This window comes from Drosophila arizonae, chromosome 5 (assembly GCF_054131065.1).
Source record: "Drosophila arizonae isolate 15081-1271.41 chromosome 5, UAZ_ARI_1.0, whole genome shotgun sequence".
NCBI classification, from domain to species: Eukaryota; Metazoa; Arthropoda; class Insecta; order Diptera; family Drosophilidae; genus Drosophila; species Drosophila arizonae.
The window spans coordinates 11,141,841-11,163,917 of NC_142925.1; the positions used below are offsets into that span (position 1 = coordinate 11,141,841).

At 41.4% G+C, this 22,077-nt stretch overlaps 4 protein-coding genes across 9 annotated transcripts in view; 1 reads left to right on the plus strand and 3 right to left on the minus strand.

The window, feature by feature from the left end:
* fra (neogenin protein frazzled) overlaps nucleotides 1–2,605 on the minus strand; it is a 46,256-nt gene extending 43,651 nt beyond the window's left edge. For all 5 annotated transcript variants that reach the window (XM_018009591.2, XM_018009592.2, XM_018009590.2 and 2 more), the window contains exon 1: nucleotides 1,718–2,605. In XM_018009591.2, the coding sequence (XP_017865080.1) occupies nucleotides 1,718–1,820 (103 nt within the window). In that variant the 5' untranslated portion in view covers nucleotides 1,821–2,605. The remainder of the gene's footprint in view (nucleotides 1–1,717) is intronic.
* An 8,676-nt stretch (nucleotides 2,606–11,281) lies between these two features.
* Nucleotides 11,282–15,996, plus strand: thr (three rows). Its single transcript, XM_018011677.2, has 5 exons — nucleotides 11,282–11,728; nucleotides 11,797–12,819; nucleotides 12,882–13,733; nucleotides 13,881–14,903; nucleotides 14,963–15,996. Exons 1-5 carry the CDS (start codon nucleotides 11,408–11,410, stop codon nucleotides 15,902–15,904), a joined length of 4,161 nt encoding a protein of 1,386 aa, XP_017867166.1. The 5' UTR covers nucleotides 11,282–11,407; the 3' UTR covers nucleotides 15,905–15,996.
* On the minus strand, nucleotides 13,749–17,513 carry LOC108616478 (uncharacterized). The gene is made up of 2 exons (XM_018011690.2): nucleotides 16,973–17,513; nucleotides 13,749–16,179 (listed from the first exon to the last, which is right to left on the minus strand). Exons 1-2 carry the CDS (start codon nucleotides 17,385–17,387, stop codon nucleotides 15,992–15,994), a joined length of 603 nt encoding a protein of 200 aa, XP_017867179.1. The 5' UTR covers nucleotides 17,388–17,513; the 3' UTR covers nucleotides 13,749–15,991.
* A 401-nt stretch (nucleotides 17,514–17,914) lies between these two features.
* On the minus strand, nucleotides 17,915–21,491 carry LOC108616475 (calcium release-activated calcium channel protein orai). 2 transcript variants are annotated; one of them, XM_018011681.2, is made up of 3 exons: nucleotides 20,366–21,491; nucleotides 20,147–20,293; nucleotides 17,915–18,648 (listed from the first exon to the last, which is right to left on the minus strand). In XM_018011681.2, exons 1-3 carry the CDS (start codon nucleotides 21,194–21,196, stop codon nucleotides 18,112–18,114), a joined length of 1,515 nt encoding a protein of 504 aa, XP_017867170.2. In that variant the 5' UTR covers nucleotides 21,197–21,491; the 3' UTR covers nucleotides 17,915–18,111. The 2 variants fall into 2 exon arrangements, with proteins under 2 accessions (XP_017867170.2, XP_089327212.1); XM_089471086.1 differs by having other exon boundaries at nucleotides 20,147–21,491.
* Nucleotides 21,492–22,077: the final 586 nt, after the last annotated feature.

Sequence of the window (22,077 nt, forward strand, 5' to 3'; positions counted from 1 at the left end):
GGGATGTTCACTTTTTAAGCTGATGGCAGTGATAAATTCCAGGCACCCCAGCGAGCTTAAGGGCTGGTTTCTCTTCCATTTTTGTTGTTTTTTTTTTTTTTTTTTGCCCCGTCGTATCCGGGCATTTAATTTGTTTGCATTATTTGCGCATTTTGTGTGGATTTGAGCGCTGTTGTTTATACTATATACTCGTATCCAGGCGATTTCAGATAGTAAACTGAAATTGAAATACGACAATATGCGAGACAGCTCGCCTGCCTCTGTAAAATTAATCAGTTAATGCGTTTCAGCCGGCTACACTGAGGATATTTGACCTGATTCCGTCTACCTGAGCCCGCTTCACTCTCCACACACAATAGACACTTGTTGTTGCTCTCTGGATTTTCATTTGGTTTTGTTTATGGGAATTCACTTTTGTTAAGACTCCCAAGTATTTATGCCCTGTAACATTCTTGATGAGGAATATGCAACTTGTTGATTTAGGGTATTTGGAGACTAAAGAAGTATAAGTGGAAATGGAACATGGTGTATCCCTGTATCAACTACTTCTGATTTGTAGTTTCTTCTATATTTCTATTGTATATGAAAGACAAAAAAGGAGTATTATAACTAAAAGTTGAGTTTTTATTGATTTTACACAATCATCGTCAAATAGTAGAGGGTATATGCAAGTCATTAACTCTTTGTGAATAGCTAGTTTTTAAAGTCTAGGGTAAATGCAAGTTGATCATTTAACATATTTAATGTAATTGACACTCCTCAACTTCAAAAATGAGACCCATGTGTTTATACATATTTATACATTTTGCGAATTCTTGGCTGAAAGCCCAAATATGGATCGAACGATCAGACAACTTGAAATGGGGAAGACTCATTATGAAAATGTTTAATGCTGCCAAATAAAGATAAGAAATTGCTGATAAGCAGATAAAATGATTATTGCTCAGTAATTGGTTTGGGCACATTTTGAAAGTTACGTTTTTATAGTGAAGCATTTCTATTAAACAATGCAATCAAATTTGAAATGCATATATGTAGAACATGTATATGATTAAAATTAATATTATTATTTGTATTATTTTATTAACTTTGTCTAAAGCTAAAATTCGAATTCTTTAAACATAGATTTCATATTTAAACACATGCGCCTAACTAATTAATTTAATGATGAGGAATTCATTCTCTTATTCCTCCTTCTACGTTCATTTGCTAACCGAGTCTACTTTTACTACTTCAACATTTTCTCTGCCCTAATTATCGAGTGAGTACTATAATCGTCAACGTCCTTGTCTTATCTATGTAGTGTCACGACACACCACATTAATTATCTCTAACAAAACGAAAATATATGACTACCAATATGTACGGGAAACGTATGATTCGTGATTGCAAAAAAAAAAGTACCCAATTTGCGTCAATTTGGGAAACAAAGTAGAGCCTTGTGAAATATACACTACAAATGTAAGTAATACTCATTGAGTACAAACATATGGTCAAATAGTAAAACTTATCAGCTGTTGACATAGTAAAAGCCAATTTCCTAATAGTATGCGAAAAAAAAAAAAAAACCTGCGCTGTTGCACGTCGACCAGACAAGCTGTCACCTGGTGCTATTGCTATAGCAAATTGTTAATTATGATAGGCTAACTGTACTTAGAAAATACATACATACATACATACATATATCGTAGATCTAATCAGTAATCAATTCGCTTACCTTGACTCGCTTGTGATTCGGTTGCCAGCAGCAGCAGCAGCGGCAGCACCGTCATTCCTATCCAAATCCATTTCTCATATCCAGTTGTCATTTTTCGGGCCATTTGTTTTGAAACCTTTCTTGTTGTTTTTGCTATTTCGTCGTTTTACGTTTTAATTGGAATAGTAACGGTTAAGTTGTCGTTCGCTTTCAGTTCTTGCATTTATTGCGCTGCATTTTGAGGGCCTCGGTTATCGGTTTTGGTTTCGGTTTCGCTTTCTTTCCGTTTTGTCACTTTTGCACTAACATTCTACACATTTTTCCTTTGCATCATATTCTTATTATTTCGTTGTGCTCCTTCCACATTTATTGTGTATTCGTCGAATTTTCGCGTAGTATTGTGTAAATTCATTTCATTTCGTTTTGTTTTGTTTGCTGGGTTTCGTGCGTGTTTTGCCGGCTGCAACAACAACAATTTATATTTCTTCTTTTTTTTGTGCACTTTTCTTGTTCTTTTACCAACAAAACACTCGTACACATTCAGTTACAGCAACAACAACATCAACAAAAAGTGCAGGAGCATAAGCGCCAGGCAACAACAAAAACGACATCAACAAATTGCGCACGCAGTAGCGTTGTCTCGCTCTAACTAAGGTTAGCGTCGTCTGGCCGCAGGCTAGCGTTGCGAATCGTATTTTTCAATTCATGTTTTGCATTCGTTTAATGAATTAAAACTATTGCACTTACTACACCAATACGTTATTATGCTGTAACTTTATATATTAACTTAGCCGCATAGCACTAATATATTTATTTAACAAACCGCGTTTTCTATACACTAATTGTATGCACACTACGCGCGCAACCGACCTGACACGACTAACATTGAACAGAAACTGAAGCTAAAGTGAACATTGAGCATTGAGCGAGATGCAGAATGGCCTGCCATTGGAATTGTATGAGTGGATGAGAGGCTAGAGAGAGCGCACAACATACAGACGTATTTTCATGCGCTCTGTGAGAGAATATCGATAGGCATATCGATACTTTTTGTGAGCGCAAAAAAATTAATTTACGAAATGTTTAACGGACAATATGGATATACATATGCTCAAGAGTGCGTGGTATACTATTGAATAAAAATATGATAATTAAATTTGCATGCAATTATGTTAAATTACTCATGTTTTAGACGTTTCCTATGCCTGTAGCACTCTCACTCTCTTTCTCTCTTATTTACCAACACTGCCAGGCGCCTAATTCGAATTGACGTAACAAATTAAATCGCCTTAAGCTTTAAATTGAATTCATTTAATTGATTTGTTTTGCATTGGCCTATTTGTTTGCCGTACAAATTAATTGAAAAAAAAAAAAAAAAAAAACATTAAACAAGTTGGCAATGTCGCGAGTGATTCAATTAATACCAACTGCCATCTGAATAGCCATTTATTTACATGTGCCTTTTGACTTTTAGTTTCCCATTTTTTATCTTTTTTTCCACTTTGTACATATGCATAAAAAGTGCAAACATATAAAAACATATATGTATTTATGTATGTGTATTTGTTTTTTAATTTTCCGCTGACGCTTGCGGTCGGAACTTGTTTGATTGTCCAGTCCTGCCCCACCCTCTGGGCGAGTGTTAAGGGCCCCATTGTACGGCTTGTGGTCGAGAGCTCTCGTCCACGCAGGAGACTCATAAAGTTAGACAGCTAAGCTAAACCCGCAATTAAGCTTTAAAACTGAACTTAAAGATTTTGCGGCTTACAGCTGGAAGGCTGAATGATAAATGTAAAATTAAATGCACAGACATTTGCACAAATTACCCCAAAAAATGGCAGGAGACGGACGAAGGCTAGGGAAAGTGCGCTTTAAAAATTGAGTATCGCGGCAGGGGAGCAGCAGCAGGAGCAGGAGTAGGCGAGATGGACTCTCTCGAAAGTGGGTCAAGTTATGTGGACTTATCAAATTGCCAGCTATAAGATTTACAAGCTCGTCGCTAATTGCGGCGTTTTGTATGGGTTTGCCAGAAATGAAGGCAGTAGGCACGCCCACTTCTCCACCTTCAGCTGCTCATCAGTTGCCTCCTTCCCCACCTCCTGCTGTCTCTTGAAAGCCCTGCGCAATGCGAAACCACAAATTTTTGTTTTAATTAATGAAGCTGTCGTTGCTGTTTCCATCTCTCTGCCTCTCTACTCTCACTCTCTCTCTCTCTCCACACCTCTCACTCACTCTGCATCTGTCTGTTAGTTTGTGATTTGCAACGACAGCCAGCGACGTAGAAAGTATTTGCAGCCCATTTTTGAACGCCCACAAACTGTGAGAGGCACTCAGTACTCGGATAAGTTTTACACGAATGCACAAACAGCACTTGTCACATATAATTACAGCAGATATATTTTTCTTTTTCTTCTTTTTTATAAATTTGTTATATTAGTCTTATCATCATGCTTTTGATTATGCCTATCTATTGGCATTTCGTGCAGTATGTGAATGTGACAACTCACCTGATCTGTAAAAAATGTTGAATTATATATATATATATACTAATACCGTATCTTCTTCTGTTTGATAATCCTTTAATTATTGATCGTAGCTTTGGAATAACTTTTCTTCATATTTTTATGGTTATATATTAAAATTAAATATTTATTATAGAAAAATATATATTTTTTTTTAAATTTTATAGTCGATTTTTATAATTAAATGACTAGTTTCTAATTAAAATATTACATGCCTTATTTAAATGCGTAAAGATAAAACATGTAGACTCTATATATGTAGATTCTACGTATCTAACTATGATGATTAACCGACGATAAATATTTATGATGATATTTATTATGATATATATGTATGTATGTATATTTATCATTTTATATCAGAGTATCGTCATATTAGATTACCTTATTGTTAGGCTATGACAGGCTATACGTTTGCTTTAATTGCAATTGACGTTGATGCATACCACAAAATGCGTAGGATGAGCCAAATAAAGAGAGAAGGAGAGGGAGAGTGGCAGAGATACAGAGAGAGAGAGAGAGAGAGTGAGAGAGAGAGAGAGAGAGATACTGACATGGTAAGATGGCACAAGTTGTATAAAGAGAAACAGAGTGAGGGGAAACAGATGGGAAGATTCAATGCTATGGCGAGGGGAGGAAGGGCATTGAGTGAAGTCCATAGGAAACGCACAGACAACGAGCGTGAGTTAAATTAAGTTAGCGTCGAGACGACGACGACGACTTGACAGCAGCAACAACTGCTACAACAGCAGCAACAACAGCAAGCAACAACAGCAAAACAACAACAACAACTAAATAAATAAATACACATTTTTATATGCATTACGCGCATAAATCAAAATCAACTTGTAAATTTAATATGTCGCCGTGAATTTTGTGGCGCTTGCCACATGATTTATGCCGATTGTATTTTAGTTGAATTGCCGCGAAAATATTAACATGAATCGATAGAGTGCTATAGCCAAGAAATACCCTGGAAATGGACGTGAATGGGTATAAGTGATGGGCTAAGAAGTGCAGGAAATTATATTGTAGGTAGAGAAAGAAAGTTTTATTATTATTTTATTACAAAATTAAACTAGCCTTTAGTGGATAAAATACTCTAGTATTTATTAGGATTAGAAGGAAATGTTTGCCCATGTTCTAGTTAAACTTTAACTGCCTATTAAGATCAGTAAGTCTGATATTCCTTTATATATCAACTACTCAGCTTCTATTAGCTCTTCTCATATATACTCTATTAGCTTAATACATTTCTTTAACCTTACCACATCTTCTCTAGGGTATCTCTCTAGCCTATCACTAACTTCAACTCTCGTTAATTCTTCATACAAATTTTTGGGCCTGCCTGCCCTGGGTATACCAATCCGTTAAACACGCCCACCTATTGGCCATGCAATTGGTAGTTCAGACATTTAATTAACACTCGACTGGCTCTCATGGCCATAAGGCCGGCCGGGCTAGTTGCGACTGGCTAATGGCTAATTGGTAGGCAGCTCAGGTCGTTCCAATTTCTCATGGATGTATACAAAAGAGTGACAGGCATGCCTCGAAGAAAAACTTAATTTTCACACATTAAAATTAGCTGGAAAAGCAACCGCCCTCCCCTCCTTCCGCCTCCCTCCTCCCTCATCCAATACTCTATGACAGCGATCTATAGTGCGCCTCAACTATTTCGCTTTGACACTGAAAAATGACAATTTCAAGCCCTGGCGACAGTTTGACAGGCTCTGCGGATCCCCCATTTCCCATATGATATACAGATATATGTATATATATATAGGAATATATATATGTAAATACTTGTAGTATCTCTGTTGTAGCTGTGGCTGCAAAACGAAAGCAAAATTGGGACTTGACTTGCTCTTGGACTTGACTAGTGAGCAGAGTGTTAATGTATGTGTGTGTGTGTTACAGTGTATGTCTGTGTGTATATGCCCCACGTCAGGCAGCTTTAAGCGGTGCAAGCAAAATAAATGAGTTTGTCAGCCGGCAGCGACATGATTTGATAATTGGTTTTAAATGCAATTCGAAAGCGAGACGAAAGTGGTCGAAAAAAAGTACAATAAATAAATACAAATTATAACAGGAAACGGATACAGAAGTGAATTGATATGACAATATTTAAAAATAAATCAAAGCAATAGAGAAATTATTACAAAGCTGTGAATGTGTGAATATTATATGAAATGATATAATGAGCGTATAGGTATAAGGATTAGTTTAAGGTATACAATTCATAAAGCCTAAGATGGAAGATTTAAGATATATGTTATATAATATAAGGTTTAAGGTATAAAGATATGGAAATGAAGAGGCATGAAGAGATATAAGACAATATATATAAATATATACGCAAAATTTTGATAAATGTAGTTGCATAATAATATATATATGCTAATATAAAAGAAAAACTATAAATATTACAAGAGATAATGTAACAGATTAGGCTTAAGATATCACCCTACAAATGTGCATAATAATATAAATTAAAATATTTTGCTCTGTTCTACAGCGCCTTGGCCAACGCAAGTTTTGGCCATTGACTCGGGCCATTGGCGGCGATAATCAGCTTAAATTTTGGTGGCAACAGCTTCCAAGTGGCTGCCAAATGACTCATTGGGCGATTTTCAGATACGAATGTGGGCGGGGCAAGGCGTGGTGGGTTTATTGTGACGGTTATGTAAGGTCATTAAGACCCCACCCAGGCGACCCCAAGACTGAGGCAAGTAAAAGCAAACAGCGAGAAGAGAGAAGAGAAGTCAAAAGCAGATCGAAGATTGAATGCACTTAAGTTAATAATGATAATATATAATAAAAATAATATATGTATGTGGTAAATATTACACCACATTAATATTAAAAATTAAATTATTAATTAAATTATTAAATTAAAAAAAAGTCAAATTAACAAGAAAATTCTGAAATTAATAAAGGCAAAAATTATTAATTAAATTAAAAAAATATATCCAAATAAATTAAATGTTATCCTTAGTTTATTTATTTTTATTTATTTGTATTGAATAATTATTATTGATATATAAATAAAATATTCATAAAAAAATTGAAAAAATATTAAGATAATATACAAAATATAAATCAATTTGTTAAAGCATTTTAAATATTTTGTTTTATTTATTATTATGATTATTTATGCTAAAAAATAAAACGAACATTGAAAATATATACATATTTATATTTTAGTTTTTTAATTTAATTTAAAGCAAGTTCAGTTAGAGAAAGAAGTATAAATATCTTAAATTTCATGACACATGGCAAAAGCGTTCTTCCCAATCTTCGATTCATAAGGTATTCAAGGAACAAAAGAACTTGAAGCTCAACATAATTCTGACACTCAAAAAGTTTTTTGGATTCTGTTTTGTTTTTGTTTGTGTTTATGTTTATGAATGCATTCGCTGGATACCGTTAGGAGCGGCCATAAAAACAACTTAGTCAGCAAAGTGAGCGTTAGTCAAACTATTTTAATTAAATGCCACCAGATACCAAAAGGCAAGAGCCGACGAGCGGGCAAGAGTGGCACAAGTGGCATGCGGCATGCAGCATGCGGCATGTGGCCTGGGGCAAGTGGCATGTAGGGCAGTCCCTACTGGGAGAAGAAGAAGCAACGCTTCACTGTGGGCTATAATGAACTCGTTAACGTCAGCCTGCTTACCCACCCATTCTGCATCCTCCCCTCCTTCCCTCCTTCCCTCCTCCACCACACTGCACTTGCAACGGCAGCTGAGCGGCATGCAGCACATAAATTAATGCTGTCTTCCATCTGCAGCTTTGGCTCCCTGCACCAGCACCAGCGACAGCATTTCGACGCATGCCAAAAAAAAATTTACAAGCTACAGCATTTTCCACATGCTTTTCAAGCGTGCATCGTTTTTTTTTTCGCGAATTCGATTTGAGCAGCCAGCGAACAAAAAGAGGAAAAAAGTCAAGTGAACTGTGATTTCAGTCTGGCGCCGCTAGAGCGGATTATAGCGGGGGTGGACATGTACTACATGTGTGGGAGGGGGGGTTGGCGGTATATTGGTCAACTATGTGTCAAGACGTCGAGAAAGGGGCAAAAAACTGCAAAATTGTGAAATGTGACAGCGAAGAAGAAAAGGCGAAGCAGCTGCTGCAGGAAGCTGCAGTCAAGCAAAGGATTTGATGTGGCTTAAACTGAGCTGAATATATATATATATGTATATATTACTTTCATTTATTATAGACGAATATATACGAAATATTTATAAATATATATGTATTTATTACTTTAATTTATTATATGAAATATATCTGAGAAAATAAATATATATATACAGTTACTATTTGTATATCCAAATTTCGTATAACAGAGTTTCTTTTCATAAATATTTTCTAGTAATTTATACAAACTACATATATGTAATACAACTTGATAATTGGGTTCTCACGTCCAGAAGTCCACCTATCCTTAGTTCGATACGAAAATGACATCTAATTTGGTAGTAAATTAGTACAGTAAAATCTAGTTATAACGACTCTGCTATTAGCGTGCATACGGTTATTACGATGAAAATTCAGGTCTCCAAACAATCTTATATGAGCAAACTTATATAGTTATAGCGTCTTCCGGGTATAATTACGGTTCATTTAGCATCGATATAATTGTTATATATGTTTCTTAAAAGTCATTTCAATATATAAAAAAAAAATATGTATAACTAAAAATAACCATTCCAGACATCTAGCTTATATTACTCAATCCCACTACTATTATTCTGCCAGCAATTATATACATACAGATATATGTTATATATCTATTATATACATACAGATATATGTTATATTTCTATAAAAAGTAAATAATTCAAGTCAAGTTCCATAATTAATTAAGTTCTCGTTAGGTGCCCCCGCACTTGGGCCTGGCAATGTTTTGGTGCTGCTGCTTGAGCAACTGACATATCCTTGGTTTCCTCTTAGTCACATCCGCTCCCCACCCACCCACTTCTCCTAAGCGGATTTTCCGGCATTTTCCTCGCGCTGCCTGACAGCTTTTCACTGAAGCTGTGAAATTAATTAAGTTGAGTTTTGCACTTATTTGGGCAATCGTTGCTCGGGCTGCGGCAAAAGCCAATAAATCCTTGTTGCCTGTCACAGGATGTGAAAGCATTGAGTAGGCAGAGCAAGCAGAGCACAGGTAACACAGGTAACACAGGCAGACAAATTAGATATATTTAAATTAGCGAACTGCCTAATTTAATTACGAGCCCAAAATTCCAACAGAGTCCACAATTTTAATTGACTTCTGTCTGTTGGCTGAAATAAATGGTCTATACATTGTCTGTCGAGCTGTGCAGCTGTCCAGGTGTCCAATTGTCCACCTGTTTGCACATCATTAAAACACGATTCACACAGAGCGAAAGAGAGAGAGTGAGAGAGAACATGTAGGGGTGGAAGGGAAAGGCGCACCGAATAATTTGTGAATGCATTTGGGAGTTTTATTTGCATTTTTTTTTTTATTATTTCATTGTTGATTTTTGGCAACTTTTCGTCTATGCGAAACTTTTAGATAATTTTGGAATTGACTTCAGTAAATATTGACAGCTGACTGGCAGACGGACAGACAGACAATCAAACTGACTGATTGAATGCAAAATTTGCTCATTTTTCCAATGAATTTGCACATTTTTCTATTTAATATTTAAAGTTGAGTCAATGAAAAGACAAAAAAAAAAAAAAAGAACTTTGTTAAATCTGAATCAAAACAAACAGCGTCTGACCACAAGACAGAAAAAATCTTGTCTAAATATTTACGCAAGTAAATCAACTCGAGAACTGAAACTGGAGAATACCAAGCGATAGAGAGAGGGAGAGAGAAATAGAGCAAGTCACACACACACATACCCATGCACTTACACACATATATACATATTTGCCATTTCAGCCGTTCAGTTAAGCAAACTTTGGCCAAAGCCCGATGACTTGCCATAAATTCTAAGCCAAATCGTTAGGAATTTCTGGCATATCATAGCTCAATAAGCTAAATAGTTAATATTGGTATAAATAATAGTAATAGGAGTGCGAAAATTGCAGAGCTGACAAGATGTTCGACTAGCTGATGCACTGCATTATAATCACACATTGCATAGAAGAGCATTCACAACTTTATAAAAGATCTCATACTCAGCTCCAAGCTTCTAAACATGTTATTAGCTCTTAAGAGCTATGAGCCTTACTTAAACAGTCAAACACTCACTTACCCCGCCACCCTGCAGCTGAAAGGGTATATAAGTAATAATAATAATACATGTCAAGTGCGCACAGCTGTCATCTGAGACCTGCAATTGACGCTTTAAACAACTTGGACTGTCGACTCCAGTTGAGTCTCTGGTGTTTACTTCATCTTAATTAAGCTAAAAACCATGCCCAAATTATCAACAAATGTTTGAGTGTGTGTGTGTGTGTAAAAGTAACTGGAAGATAAACACAATAGCACACTAATGACCATATACATGTTCTACACGTAAACACACGTGTGTACATGAGTGTGTACCGTGTGTGTGTGTGTGTGTGTGTGTGTGTGTGGCTCATCAATCATCAAGAGAGTCCCTGGACTGTGTGTGTGAAACTTTTAGCGAAAACGTTTAAACGTGACTTCCGACTTTGGAGAATTTGTGAGTTCAACGTGTCGCCGCCTTCCCCTCCAAAGAGATACATATTTATTACAGCGATATGTTGCTAAATAAGGCAAACCACAAGCTGTATATATGTGTGTGTGTTACACTTGCTGCCTGTTACTAAAGTGTGAGTTAGGCAAAGCCATTAAGGCCACAAAAGCGCAGCATAAATCATATTTTACATGCATTTTCGATTAACTTAAGGCTTTACAGTGCCTTGGCATACTAGTTGAACTCGTGGTGTGCTTAATTGACCTATGCATGCATATATATTACTCAAAATTACTTGAATAACTTATAATTTACTGAAACATGCATTTTATCCTTTTCGAAATCGCGCGCTCAGTTACAGTTCAGTGTTGTCTGATATGAAAATTACTCAACACTGACATGTTAAGCACAGCAACAGGGCTGCTATCGATAACTCAACCAAATCTATCGGCGACATATACAAATAGCTCAACTAACAAGCGAGCAACGAATATCAGAAATTGTTTTATTTTAAATATATTTAAGAGTGCAATTTAAATGTGAGGATGTCACGTGACGAGCTGAAGAAGCAACTACGCGGCACGCGGCAGGAGGTGAAGGCAGCTGCCAAGGCAATTTATGGACAATTTGAACAAATAAGAAATGGCGGGACTTCGAGCGTCGCTTTGCAAACGCTCAAATACGAATTAAACATATTGAGACAATTATGCTGTGCTCTACAAGAGAATTATCATCAGCATGCGGACATCTATTGTGAAATTGCGGCCATCATGCTGCCACATGTGGCGCCACAAGAGACGCAGCCTGACTACTGGACCAATCATTTGATCAGCCTGCAATATATACACCATTCGCTCTGCAGAGAGGTAAGGATTTCTATACAGGATTAGTTGAGTTATCTCTATGCATAATTGTATTATTCTTTTTACTTTAGCAAACGCTGCAGCAATGCCAAAGATTCTATGCACTTATCAATGCTCAGGGCTGTCAAATGCAAAGCAAATCGGAATATAAATTCTATATGGGCATTCATGTGAAGCATCTGTATTACTTTGGCCACCAGATGGGCAAGCAAACGGATCGAAAGATTAGAGGTCAACTGTGCGAAGCTCTTCAGGCATTGGGCATGCTAATGCAGCAGATGCTACAGCTACAGCAGACAGAACAACAAGCGGATGACTTCAGCGAAATAATCTTGGAACTGAATCAGCTGCTGGGCAAGCGTAGCTTGGGGTATATCAAAATCCTGGCTAGTCTTCCAGTGGCTGACTTTAACGCCATGTGTGAGCCCCTCTGCCAGGTCATAGCTACCAATGTTTGCAGCTCCAAGCAGCTGAATGCCCAGTTCCCAGAATATTTAAGCGCGCTGCTCGCTCTTCTCTATCTGGACGACAGTGCCTGGCAACAGGATGAGCAGCGACAGGCACAACCTTGGTCACTCCAACTGCTGCGTGGCTGCCGTGAGCTGTACAAAGCTCAAGCAAATCAAAATTATGTGTTCTCCCTGCTCTACTACTACCTCAAGCTCCTGAACACACGCAAATCCTCGCCAGCTGCGGACTTGAAGCAGCCCTACATCGATCTGGCGAAGAAAATCGTCAACTTCTTCGAGCAGAAGGCACTGCCGCATGCCGAGGAGCAATGGTATATCGACTTTCTTCTGGTATTCGTTCGCCTGCAGAGACAGCTGCATCAAATCGATCAGAAGCTGCCCTCGTTCGAATACTTCTGGCAGTGTTTGGACAGCGCGGAGGCGTATGCCGCGCACTTTGACCTGCTGCAGTGTCTCATCAATAGAATCATGAAGCTGGGCAACGGCAATAGCAGCTCCTTGGCGCTCAGCTGCACCAACAACGATGCCAGTTGCCAGGGCCAGCGGAAACATTGCGTCTTCAGTCTGGGCTGCTGTGCCGCCTACGCCTACAGCAATTGGCAGTCCCAGGCAACGCTGCCCAAGGTGAGCCTCATCTAAACGCTATGTCAGCTGCTCTTAGTAATCCTTATGATCTCCGCTTTCAGGTGTCTCAGCAGTGTTTGGCTGGCATCATTCACTATGCCATCAATGTAGTTATAGTGACCAAATGCTTCACGCCCAACAGCACCGAGTTGATCTTCTTTGCCTGGCATCTGGTTAACATAGCGGAGAAGATAGACTCCTCTGAGCAGATGCTTTTGTTGGAGATGCTGCTAAAGCCACTGCAGCAGCTGCGCCCGCTTCTGACTCCGCCGTACGTCAGACAGTTAATACGTCGCATCTACAAAGCCAGCGCCCACTGCTCCCATCCGGAGCTCGCAGCGCGTCTGCACTGCGCCTATGTCACCAGCTTAAGCTGTCCCGCGCGCCAATACCAACAGCTGTGCATCTACTATCGCACGCCCAAGAACGATACAGACCAATGCCTGTTGGAGCTGCATGCGAAGGGCACGCTCTGCAATCCCATAGAGCCAGCTGAGCGGCGACGACTACTCGAGATGGACATCTTGGCGGTGCTGGCTAATAAGAAGACGCCGCAGCTGTTGCAGTCGCTGCTGCAGCACTGCCTAACCGACTACCAAAAGGTGCTTGTGTCACGACATTTACGCACGGACAAGGCGATTGGCCAGCAAATCGAAGAGCTGCGCATTAATTTAAAACGGAACAAACAGTTGACGCGGCTGCAGCAGCTCATCCTAGGCCATGCGACGGTCACCAAACTCTTGGATGCGCTCGAAGCTCAGAAGACCAAAATACCCCTCAAGGAGACATCGGAGAAGACAATCGAGGAGCTGCTCATTAAATACAATCTATTGGAGCTTAACATAAGCAGCGAAATGCCGCTCGTGGAATTGGCGACAATGGCAATCGAGGCTTTTGCCAAATTCTTTGAGCAGGTGAGAGGAAGTGAATTAGAGATGGAATTGTATATATTATAGATTGTGGTAGAAAGTCATTCTAGCCTATTATCTACCGTAGTCTAAAGTATAGCATATGGACATAATTCCTAGGCTTAATTTACCCATATGGCTTCTTCTTTTCAGGCGGATGCCGAGCCTTTGAGCAGTGACGAGGCGCTCATCGACTGGGAGGCGCTGATTGATGACGGCATTGTGGCCGCCATGGCGCTGTCTACGATGGGCTATACGCAGCAGGCGGACAGGGCGTGGCTGCTGCTAATGCGCATCAGCCGTCTGCTGGGTGATAGCTTCAATTATTTGCGTGCGCTTAGCCACTTCTTGCCGCGCTACACGCAACACGCGCTGCTCAAGCTGGATGTGGAGGTTGCCTATGCGGAGCAGCTGCTCGATGAGCTGTGGTCGCAGCTCCAGGCGCCACACCTGCTGAAACGCCATCATACGACGGTGTTGTTGTGCCTCTGCCACTTGGCGCTGTACTATGCACGCCTCAATTGCATTTGCCATGCCCAGCTGCTGCTGCTGCACGCGGAGCGGCTGCGCCAGGAGTTCGAGGAGCGGGCGGGCAAGTGCGACATAGTCCAGCTGACCATTCACACGGTTCGCTTTCGCATGTGCTATCAGCAGCGCCAGTGCCGCCTGCTGGAGCGCTTGCCCACGGCGCTGCAGCAGCTGGACACCTTGACGGAGGGCGTGCGCAGCTTTACCACCATCTCGTCCATGGATAATGGAGCTCTGATCCTGCTGCTCGGTGACATGGTGCGCGACACAACCGAATGCACGGCCAATCGACTGAGTGAACGACCCAATTTCTCGAACAGCCTGCTGCAGGTGCTGCTCCAGGGCGGCCTGGTGCTGCGCGCCGTCGAGGTGCTCATCTGTTGGCTGTGGACCAATTTGCGCATGGAGTGCCTGGACAAAGCGCACACCAAGCTGCGCATTATCGAGCACTTCCTCTGCATACAGCCGCTGCTCGAGTCGATGGCTGCGCTTGAGCAGCGCCAGGAACTGCTGCCCGCTGCTCCGATGGATGCGCAGTCCAAGCACATGAGCGAAATGGTGGGCAAGATGCTGGCCATGCAGCTGGAGCAGGTCAGCGTGGAGCCCATACGCAAGCAGCAACAGTACCCTGTGTCCTCGCCGAAACGAGTAAGTAAAGATGGAGATGAATATCAACCTCTCACTTCATTCCTTCTCCTCCTCCACAGGAACTGCAGCCGCGCAGCACGACCAAAAAACTGCAGCCGTATGTCTCGCTGGACTTGCAACAGTCGCATCCCGTTATGCGCTCCAGCGTGCAGCTGCAGTGCGTCTACTTTGTCGTGGGCTGTTTCTATGCTCGGTTGTACTTTCTGAATCGAGAGCTTGATGAGCTGGATGATTTCTATACACTGACCAATAAGTGGCTGCAGCAGAATGCGGCGCGGGGCAACGAATTGGGGCACATGCTGCTCGTGCTGCACATGTATCAGGCCAACTATCTGCGTGCCAAGCGACGGCAGCAGCAGGCCATCGAGCTGACCGAGGCCGCGCTGAAGCTGGCCGGCAGCGAGCAGCTGCAGTCGCGCGTGGACATCAACTACCGCTACAATCTGCTGCTGCAGCTGAGTGCAGCGCGGCTCGAGCTGCAGCCGGTGCCAAGGCTACAGAATCCCCGGCGTGCTCTCACCTTCAACATATCGCCGGAGGAGAAGCCCAAGTCGTTGAGCAAAACGGAAGTCAAGTCTGGCAAGAAACCGGCCAAATTTACCATCTATACGGAGGAAGTGCATCCGTTTAGTACCAGTGGCAGCAGCAACGGCAGCAGCAGCTCCAGCGACATAGGCAGCAGTCCGGAACGCCAGTCTGGCAAGCGTCTGGATTTGAATGCCTGTCAGCTCATTGAGATTCTGGACCTGAGCGACAATGAGACGGAGCCAGTGGCAAAGCTGAAGCCAACCAGATCTGTGCGCAGCACTCGAACGCGTGCCCAGCTGCAGGTGGAGGCGACCCTCAGACGCACAGCAACCGCCCCCGTCGCAACACGGCGCAATGTTACGCCGGAGGAGAAGACGCCTAGCACGCGTATGCGCACCCGACGCCAGCAGCAAACGACCGAGCAGCAGACACCAGCCGAGTCGCTGAGCAGCCGACGTCGCCAGAGGAACTGATTACGCTTAGATATACATAATCGTATGCTCTCGCCTAGTTAGCACAAATATTATTTATCGCCTTTTATACATATATACATTTTTCACTCAAAGATCATCAGACTTGGCCGGGTGTGATTCGGGTCTTTTCAGTGGCATCAGCGAAGTTTTGCATACGTTATCGCTCCAAAGGCCGTGCTGCTGCACGCTCTGACCTACGCCGCTCTGGTGATGATAGACGCCAATGCCGGACTTGCAACCGTCAGCGAATTCACCCACATAGCGGTTCCCATTGGCTGCGAATAAATGGGGAACAAAATGAGAAACGGCACGTGTGAGCGAGAAGCGTGTAGAGCAGTTATGGGTTTAGCATGTTTCTCTCGCCTTGGCTCTTCCCATTTATCAAGTGGAGCTTTGCCCAAACAATACTTGATAAACCTCTTCTCTTTTCGTTTAACTTATCTGAAAGTTGCTCCATTCGCTTATCTTGAGCTTGCTTCTCTAATTTGCAAATTTTAAAGCGGAAACGAATGTGGTTTATGTGACGTTAACTCTATTTCTAGAAGTAGATTTACGACATGCTCAATCTTTATAGCATAAATATAAATACGATTTGAAATTTTGCTACAAAAGCAAGAAAACTAAACGATTAGTTTCCCAGGTTATATCGTAATAGATTTTTATATATTTCTTAAATTAACTTATAGGAAACTAAGCATTACAAATATATATATTATTTTGGGTGAATCTTTGTCATATACTTGATATATTGACATACATATATAAAAGATTTCTCTCTATTGCTTTACTTGGCTCTCTGCCATGTGTGTTCCATGTTTCTATCTCTCATGTTCCTTTACTGTTTTACTTTCCTTATCCCATGTTCCACTCTCTCTCTCTTCCTCTCTTGATCACATCTTTGATCTTCTCTATTGCTTTACTTCATTTTGTGCAACTTCTCAAAGACAGCAGTCCCTCCCACCAGTTCATCTCTTCTCTATTGCATTACTTCGTTTACCCCATTTTCTTTTCTTCTCTGACTCCCATTCTCCGTCCTGCTTCTCACAGCGCTTCTCGCTTTCAACTCACCCGCATAGAGCACGCCACGGCCGTGCATCACATCCTTTAGCCACTCGCCCACATAGATGCGTCCATCCCCATGCCACAGTATGCCACGCCCACTCCGCTCGTTGCCCAGCCACTGGCCGTAGTAAACGGAGCCGTCGTCGTAATACTGCTTGCCCTCGCCGCAGCGCACATTCGCCGCCCACTGACCCACATAGAGGCGTTGGGCGTGTCCGTTTGGGAAGAGACGTCGCAGCGTGCCATAGCCATGTCGCTGACCGTGCATCCAGTGGCCCTCATAGATGAGGCCACGCCCGCTGGCCTTGACGCCGTAGCCATGATGCTGGCCATCCAACCACATGCCCCGGTAGTAGCCGCCGCCGGTGGTGTAGCGCAGGCATCTGAACACGCTGTGGCTGCCGCTTGCTCGGCTCGACATGTTGCTGGCAACTGTCGAACGGGAGTTGGTTGTTGCTTCGATTTGTCATCTGTGGCGGTGCCAGTCGCCAGCGGGCGATGTCACGATGGGTGGTGCCGGTGCTGCTGGTGCGTTGCCTTGTGTGGTGCGCCCTATTCTAATCAAGCTGCTAACATGTCTTGTACCTTGCCACAATAGATTAGCTGGAATAGAGGCCAATGCCTGACACGCAAACTTAACCAAGCTTGAGCGGCAAAGAGGGCCAAGACGCCAACGGGGCTAATAGAAAATGTTTTTAGTTGGGGTTTTGGGGAATTTTTTTTTTTTTTGTATTTCTCTATTGTCTAGTAAAGTAAGAGCTTTAATTAACTATATGTTATATGTATGTATAAATTACAGCGAACTAACGTTAAGACATGCGCCTGATAATGGAGGCTTATACCATATAGACTACATATATGTATATAGACTGCAAGCACTTCGGTCGTACACATACTCTATGTATATATAACTGTATAGTTATGTGTATATATATATAAAAAAAGATATTGGAGTAACATAATATATTGCTTATGCGTATCACAATTTGCATTAGCTACAAATCCACAATTCTGAATATTTTGCATTTAGTCTAAGGTCCGATTAACGGACTAATATATATGTATGTCTATATGCATCTATGTGTGTGTTTAAGCATGTATGTCTTTTACAAAAGTTTTCCTTATTGTGGTGTGGCTGAAGTCAACTATACAATGTCGCCAGAGGCGCCATAGTTGAAGCCATTGTTGCGCGCATTGTTGTGCACCTCGAGATGCTCCTGCTCCATTTGTTCCTTGAGCAGCTCCAGCTCGCGTATGCCAGAGACGGTCACCTCGTACTTGTGCGTCACCAGCGACCGGTAGAAGTGAACGGCAAAGGCCAGGAAGACAATCATCACGGGTATCAGCACCACCACGGCCGACCAGGCAGCCGTGGTGCTCAGATCATAGAACTTCACCCAGCAGAGTATCGCGATCTCCACGAGAAACAGTATCAGGCCGAGCAGCGTGGAGAATGCCCAGGCCGTCTCGATGTACCAATGGAGGCGCTCGTGCGGCGACTCGTGCACCAATGAGATGCTGTGCAGATTACAAACGGTCTCAATGTTGGGCAGGATGCAGGTGCTGATCATCAGGGCCAGCATGTGGACGGCCACCAGTAGCGTGGTGCAGATGGCGAAGGCCACCAGCATGCCAGGCGGTACACCTGTATCCTTGTCCAGCTGCACCTCCACCATGGCCACCTGCAAAGAGCAAAAGAGAAAGTGAGAGAGAGTGAGAATTAGCCAGAGAGCTGATAGAGAGAGAGAGAGAGAGAGAGAGAGAGAGAGAGAGAGAGAGAGAGCGCTGGTAGACTACCTGCTGGGCTCGCTTTAGTGTGCTTATTATTTATATTATTAGCCAACTCATGTTGTTCACATTTTGGCAACAGAATGTGTTGGCTGTATATTATATATAATATATATATTTATATATTCATGCACATATATTACACAAATTCAATATGCTACGTATGCGGCCAATTTATGCGATTATCCTCGTCTGTCGGCCCTCTATTTGTTTTTGGTATGCAAGCCATTTATTAATTAGTTAAGCAGTATGCGACCACAAAATACCTTATAATAAATATATAATTAGAGTTCTTCATTTATTTACGGTTGCATTTTTTATTATTTACTTCATTATTATTATTATTATTATTTTTTGGCAATTTCATTTATTTTGAATTATTTTTCCTCATCTATTATTTACTATTTAATGTATTATTTTTTTTACATTTAATTAGGTTAGTTTTTTTCTTTTTAAAATTTAATTTATTAAATATTATTCAAAACTTTTAAAATGATTTAATGAGCTTAACGACTTTGTGGATTGTATTGTGTAGATAATATGGAACGTGTTTAATTTTTGTAAACTATGTAATTTAATATAAATATGAATGTATATACGAGATCTGTTCGAAAAGTATAGCGCAATTTTTTTTTTTTTTTTTTTTTTCCAAAAATTATTAACAACTGGCGTATACTTATGTATACACAAATTTATATACATACATTTTCCATTAGTTTATATCTAATGCCTAGAGAGAGCATTATATTACAGTGCATAACTCATAAGAAATAGCGCCAAATGAACTACAAATATATTTTTCTGATAAGTATCAAAAGCCTATGTAAATATTTGCTAATTATTCATATTACATAAAAAAAAAAAACATATTTATTTATATAAATTAGTACAAAATATAATAAAATGTTCATTGATCAGTTTCAAGTCATTCATAGATTTACATGGCAAATTTGTAAATCAATATAATATACATATATATTGTAGGGTACATAAACATATTTAAATATAGATAAGAAATATATATGCAAATTTGATGAGTTTTTTAAACTCTCTGTGACGAAACCCTCATAAATCAGAGGTAAGAAATATATACAAAGTTAAGCTGTTCCGAATATTTAAAATATATTATGTATAATACAACTATGTGTAATACAACTAACAAGTAGCTCAGTTAGTCAACCCTTTATACCCATTTTTCTGCTTCATTCGGCTACAGGGCATACGCTAGGGCAATTGCGCCATTCTTCTAATAATTAATTAAAGAAGCCAACTAATTTTGATATTTATTAAACACGACGGATTAAAATTAGATAATAAAGTACGTTGAAAGCAAATGGAACTAGTTCAATAGAACTAGTGGAGAACATAGAGGTAGAGAGAGAGAGAACTTACCATAGCAAAGCCTGATAATAGCGCGGACGTTTTACTGCTTGCCTTCAGCTTGGCCCGGCTCAACTGCAGTTTGCGCCACGACAGATAGGTGGGTGAGTGCAGATCCTCGCCAGACTGCGACATGCTGCTGCGGGTGATGCGTCGAGGCTGAAATCGAGAGAATTTATGCTCTTGATATGTGCGTAACTGATATGGATATGCACTGGACGAGGACTGTACTATGGAAGCTGCTGGCCCTGCACCTGCCAATGGTAATGGAAACGGCGGCGGCGGCGGCGGCAGCGGCGGCTGGGATGTTAGATGCGCGTTGAAGCGGCGCGAGCTCGCGTGCGGCGAATTCGCTGAATGCAAATTGCTAAAGTTGAGAAAGCGCGCCGAACCAATGTAGCTACTCGGTCCCGAGTGGGCGGTACGACTGAAATTGTTGCTGTTCTGTGTCTGCTGCTGCTGTGCCTGCCGTTGCGGTCGACACGAGTCGCACATGCTGCTGCAGTCGCTGCCATGACAGTGGCTGCCAGTACAATGCGTCGTCGTCGTCGATGCCGACGCAGTCGCTGCTGCTGTATAGGCATCCACACTCGCTGCCAGCCGAGCTGTCGCATGCAATGCACTTGCCAAAGCAAAGCGTTTCGTCTCAATCCGATTCGCCGCACAGGGCAAAAGGCGAGCAGAGGGCAACGGTTGCCTGCCATCCTCTCTGTCCGAGTCCCGGGTTAACGGTGTGTCCAATGTCTCGCTGCTCTCTGTGCGCTCCGTCGAAGTGGGCGCGCTGCCATCGAACGAGCTCTGCTGATGATTAAGCAGCAGGCTGCTGTGGCTGAGATTTGTGCGGGCATAGCGTAGGTTAGAGTACATGCTCTTCGGATTGAGAGGTAACAAATTTTCGCTCTCTGCACGCTGAACCGGATCACGCGTACGCTTTTTGCACTCGCTCTCTTTGTCCTGTTGCGGTTGCTGTTGCTGGTCTTTTTGCTCGAGCAGCGGCAGTTCAAGCTGAAGCTTTTGGCGTCGCGGCGGCTTAAGCGGCACTTCGTCGCAAGTGGAACGCATGTGCACTTAGTTCTCTCCTTCTCTCTCTCTGCATACACGTACACACGCACACACACACACACACACGCGTATATGTGTTTTAAATTAATATTTATGTTGATTTGTAAAATTTTCAAAACTTTAGCTTTTTGCCAAACACTTTAACAACAAAAACACTTCTGAGCAGCATAAGAGTGAGCGAGCGAAGCACTAATAAATGAGAGAGTGCGGGCGAGAGCGTAGACTGGAAGTTATAAAATTCCTTTCGAAAGAAACTTTCGCTCTTCAACGCCTCAACACTTCGAACTGCTCTCAAACAATGTCTGGCAGTTCGTTTCAGTTGGTTGCCGATGCTGACTATTGATGACGATGCTGATAGCGTTTTATTGTTGTTGTTGATTAATTATGGTGTTCAGTGCACATGAGAATTGATCAGTACACACACATACACTCTCACTCACACAATTACACATAAGTGCGCTATTTTTTTTTCTACTTGGTTTAATTGTCAGTTTGTTGGCAAATTTTGTAGTTGCTTTTTGGTTGTTTTTCTTTTTTGTGCTCGTTGCGTTGCGTTCCGCTTGCCGTCTTTCTCTTTTTTAGAGGTTTGCGTGCGTGTGTTTGTGTTATTTAAATATTGACTTTTTATTTATAAACATTTTATAGCATATAAAATTGCAAAATACATGTGTCAATAAAACACAATTTGGCACGTACGTATTTTTATTATTTGCGAGAGCACTCAAAACGTATCAAAATATATTTGATGGCAAAAACCGATAACCGTTTCCGTTCGCCAACGATGCTTTAATGGAGACACGCTTTACCGCTTAACCGTTTTCGACTTCACTCTACAAATGAGCAAGTGTATGAGTATGTGTTTGTCTTTTTGCATGTGCATG